General features: G+C 38.4%; 1 protein-coding gene across 1 annotated transcript; it reads right to left on the minus strand.

Annotated features, from left to right (window-relative positions):
* Positions 1 to 340: 340 nt before the first annotated feature.
* On the minus strand, positions 341 to 4,697 carry dynll2a (dynein, light chain, LC8-type 2a). Its single transcript, XM_051665814.1, has 3 exons — positions 4,470 to 4,697; positions 1,591 to 1,727; positions 341 to 1,486 (listed from the first exon to the last, which is right to left on the minus strand). Exons 2-3 carry the CDS (start codon positions 1,720 to 1,722, stop codon positions 1,349 to 1,351), a joined length of 270 nt encoding a protein of 89 aa, XP_051521774.1. The 5' UTR covers positions 1,723 to 1,727; positions 4,470 to 4,697; the 3' UTR covers positions 341 to 1,348.
* Between the last annotated feature and the right edge of the window lie 254 nt (positions 4,698 to 4,951).

A 4,951-nucleotide genomic window follows, 5' to 3' on the forward strand; every position in this document is an offset into this window, starting at 1 on the left:
TTAGGAGCTTCAAAATATTGGCACCCATTCACTTGCATTGTATGAACCAAAAGAGCTGAGAAATTAATTTTAAAACTTTTCATTTATGTTCTGCTGAAGAAGAAAGTCATCCACATCTAGGATGGCATGAGGGTGAGTAAATGATAGTATTTTAATTTTTGTGTGAACTATCCCTTTAATTTGTACTTGTATAAAGTATATCCCTCAGAAAATCAATCCAAGCCAACAGATCCATCATGATCGCTGTCAGTGACAAATCATGAAACTCATTTGGTTAAACACCATTTATAAACAACCCAATCTCAGTAAGCGAGCAAAACAGAGTGGACAAAACTGAATCTTTTGGTCACACATTTTAATGATAGGCCGCATTTTGTCATGAGCGGTACCTGAGTGGGTACGGATCCATTGAGGGCAAGTGTACATTCCTATGAACAGAGAAAGCATCAAAGGCATGTGCAAACTATACATGTTTTCATAGACATTCACTGGACAGAACTTTGAAAAGGGCAGAAAAACAAAACATGCAAAGAAATTTCACTCTGAAGATAAATAGCAGAACAGAAGACAGGAAGACACTCAAGACATTTCTTGTGCAACTTTATCTACTTCATACATTCAGAAAACTGTTCTGCAGACAATTACATGAAGGACCTGACAACAAACTATTACAATCTGTTATTAGCTTCATGGAGTATGTTGCAATGAGTTACAGGGGAGTCTTCGCTATTAAACTTTAAATGTGCATCTCTATTACATACATCTAGATCACTGATTCAGTTAGACATTTCAAATAGTCAAGAATATTAACATGGGTCTCTCAAATGCAATACCTCTCCAGTATCAAACAAGAAAAACAAAAAGACATAAGAGGTAAGCTAAAGAAAACAATCTTTTTAATTGACAGAATGTTTCAAATCAAACTATACAGACTAACCTCCTCACAACCAAGTGTGCTTGTACTCACTGCCCCAATACCCCAAAATGACACACAGCGCATAGAAATCATCAGTTACAGCACTAGGTCACCAAAAATATATTCATTTACAGCAGACATGTGCTTGTCAATACATTTTCTCGCTTTTAATTATACAACATATGTGCTAGGAAAAACCTGCAAGAACCATTAACAGAAACTTTGGCAATTAACACAGGGCCTCTAATGAAAAGCAATTTAACTGCAACATGTACACAAGTAGTATGGGATATGATCCATGCAGTTGTGCACAGCCAGCCTAGTCAAGGTATGTTCTCGTTTTTAATATTCGTAGTGTGCGAGTAGACATGACATCGGCCGCCAGTGCATCACAGTCTTCGTTGGAAATACAATCTACAGTCTGATGTTGAATCAGCCAGACTTGAACAGGAGAATGGCCACCTGCCCCAAGTAGAAGTAGATGAAGTGTTTCGTCTCATGAGTCACGTAGCTGCCAAAATTCCTTCCCACAATGCAGTGCCACGTAGGATTGTATTTCTTATCGAACTCCTGTAACATGAGACAGCGTGGTTTTAGAAAAAAGCAGTACAAAATGCTAGCTCGACAAAATGTTACGAGCCGAAAATAACAGGCCGCATTTTGGTGCAACTCACCTTTTTGATGTATGCGGCAATATCCTTCTCGATATTGTATTTCTCCATAGCCTGTGTGGCACAGTCCACTGCATCCTGCTGCATGTCCTCAGACATGTCAGCATTCTTGATCACAGCCTTTCTGTCAGTCATGGTGCCTGAAAAAAAGGAACTCGGTTAAAAGGAATATTTCGGGTTCAATACAAGTTAAGTTCAATCGAGAGAAAATTAAATAAATTGAAGTTACAGTGAGGCACTTACAATGGAAGAGAATGGGGACAATCTGTATATGTTAAAGCACACATATAGCCATGATTTTAGTGATAAAACTGCTTACCTTTTCTGTGTAAAGTTATATCCAATTTCACAACTTTGTTGCAAAGACGATGTAACGCAGTTAAAAATACAATTTAAACAACTTTACATATCAAATAATACATTAAAAGAAGAATTAATGCAAGTGCTTTTATAAAATTATACACTTCACATTTATGACTTTAAGGCGCACTCAATAACTTTTGCATTTGTGTCATCTTGGACTTGCATTGACACGTAGCTACGTGCATGCAGCATCATTCAAAATCAAGTTTTTAGTTTCAGATGCCATTGTAGAAATTCACTATACACAGTCAGCCATGATTACTTTAATACAAGAGTGAAAGTGTCCAATATCAAGGTGGTTACTGAGATTAAGCGAGTAGTATTTGACTGGTCATGTGATTCTAATATGGCAGCCCCCATGAGGGCAACCTCTCCATGTAGAATAAAACGGCTTTTATAAGGTTACTGATATGACTAGAGTCTTTATCTAATGTGATCGCTCATGATATTTTTTTACCTATGTTTCAAAATTACTATTAATTTCTTAGAGTGCACCTTTAAACCATCCAAAAAAGTAAGTGCCTCACTGTAACTTTTTTTGTTTTTGGTAATCAATATTATACCACAAATGCTGTTGATTGGGCTTAACTTGTATTGAACCCATAATATTCCTTTAAGTCTTGCAGAACCAGGATGAACACATTTCTGCCTTGGGACATTTGGTTCCACTGCTAGTCCAGTTGTGTTGAACAGTGGGCCCTTTCATGTGTGGTTCTTCAATTGCAATGCCAGGTAAATTCCTGACCGAATGCCATCAACTAAGATGACCTCAATTGTTAGGGTAATTCGGTGACACTAGATTCTTTCATGAGAACCCAGCCGTCTTTAATGGATATCAGTCCAGCACTTTCATTTGCAATCTTTGCTTCAACTGATCAAGAAAGGCCATACTCACATACTATTCAAGGAATGGTTCACTCACAATTGAAAATTCTGTCATGTTGTTCCGATTTCTCGCATGGCACACAAAAGATGTTAGGCGGACACAGTCACCATTCACTTTCATTTGATGGAGAAAAAAAGATGCAATGAAAGTTAATGGCAACTGAGTCTAACATTCTTCCTAACATCTCCTTTAATGTTTTAAAGAAAAAATTGAGTAATTCAGGTTTGGAGAAACATAAGGGTGAGTAAGTGACTGTGGGTGAACTATCCCTTAGTTCACGCCAAAAATGAAAATTCTCTCATTTACTCACCCACATGCCATCCCAGAGGTGTACGACTTTCTTCTGCAGAACACAAACTAAGATTTTTAGAAGAATATCTTGGCTCTGTAGGTCCATACAATGCAAGTGAATGGTGAGCAGGCCTTTGAAGCTCCAAAATGGAGATAAAGGCAGCATAAAAGTAATCCATACGACTCCAGTGGTTAAATCCATGTTTTCTGAAGTGATCCAATCAGTTTTGGGTGAGAACAGACAAAAATGTAACTCCTTTTTCACTATAAATCCTCCTTGACACCAGCAGTCTCCTTGGCAAACATGATTTAAAGATTGATTACACTTTCTATAGCGCCATCTAGCGCTCTGCGCATGCATCAAGCACTAGGAAGCGTAATCGAGCTTGAAATCATGATCATGCCAAGAGACTAAAATGGCAAGATGTACAGTGAAAAACTATTTATATTTTGGTCTGTTCTCACCCAAATCCAACTGGATCCCTTTAGAAGAAATTGAATAAACCACTGGATTACTTTTATGTTGGCTTTATCTACTTTTTGTAGCTTTGGACCTACCGAGCAGAGATATCCTTCTGAAAATCTTCATTTGTATTCTACAGAAGAATGAAAGTCATACACATCTGGGATGGCATGTGGGTGAGTAATCGATGAGAATTTTCATTTTTGGGTGAACTATCCCTTTAATACTGGGCCAAGAAAAGTACAATGGTGTTAAAAATTACCATGCCATTTTTAAAGTGCCATCCATTATAACATTACTTGAAATGTATTAGCAAATTGGCATATTTGTAACAATGGAGCACATACGTCCAAATACACATGGACAACTGAGGGCAAGATACACTGATAGACATGCACAGCTAATTTTAGCACTTTAAAATCCTCACATCACACCATATTCATTACAGATTTTGACTGCCGGCCATGAAGCAGGTTCTCATAATCAAGGGGTGGCATGTCGACTGATTGACTGATTAATTAAGTCAGGATTCATTTATCAAGTCATTGACAGGTCAGCACGCATAATGCTACGTCACTGCTCCATTCACAGCGTGCGCATTTGATGCTCCAGCAGCGGATCAATGAAACTCTGTGGAAATCCAGGTGCACGCGGATTTAAATGGCGTTGCCCTTTGTAGCATCTTCATTTCAAAGTCAAATACATGCTTTGCAAAGGCAATTGTTTGTAATTCTACCCCATCAAGTAATTTTGCAATTAATCCAATTGTAACCCCCAAGAAACCGTCATTTAAAATGCCTAAAACGAAAGCATTAAGCTCGAAATGTATGCAATATCATTTTTTAGATTGCTCAAAAAATGGCAAACAATTCAACTCACCTGTCAACGATAATAGGCAACAGAAATTTGCGATTCAAAACAGTCACTGTGCGAGCTTTCGTCGTTTCGGTTGTCCCTTTGACGTTATTAGAGGAACATAAAGATCAAGTCAAACGCTGACTGGTGCCCGCTAAAATCTCTAGCTCTTCACAATGCCGTCCTACACAGCGCTCGCCATTGGCTGCAGACCAGCCGCTCCCTGAGCCCTTCTGCCAGCATCTTATTTCAACCCACAATGCATCTTTAACCGGAGACCACAGGAAAATGGGCTTGTTTGGTTGTAGGCAGCGGCCAGGAAGTACGGAAAATAGCTTAAAGGGATAGTTCACCAAAAAAATTTCAATTTTCATATCATACACTCACCCTCATGCCATCCCAGATGTGTATGACTTTCTTTCTTATGCAGAACAGAAACGAAGATTTTTAGAAGAATATCTCAGCTCTGTAGGTCCATACAATGCAAGTGAATGGTGGTGACCAGA

The sequence above is a fragment of the Myxocyprinus asiaticus genome, chromosome 31 (genome assembly GCF_019703515.2).
Source record: "Myxocyprinus asiaticus isolate MX2 ecotype Aquarium Trade chromosome 31, UBuf_Myxa_2, whole genome shotgun sequence".
Taxonomy (NCBI): domain Eukaryota; kingdom Metazoa; phylum Chordata; class Actinopteri; order Cypriniformes; family Catostomidae; genus Myxocyprinus; species Myxocyprinus asiaticus.

Coding starts and splice junctions, on each gene's coding strand:
- dynll2a (XM_051665814.1), bottom strand. CDS start 1,722: ATGACTGACAGAAAGGCTGTGATCAAGAATGCTGACATGTCTGAGGAC. Junction 1,487..1,590: donor TTGCCGCATACATCAAAAAG/GTGAGTTGCACC, acceptor CTCATGTTACAG/GAGTTCGATAAGAAATACAA.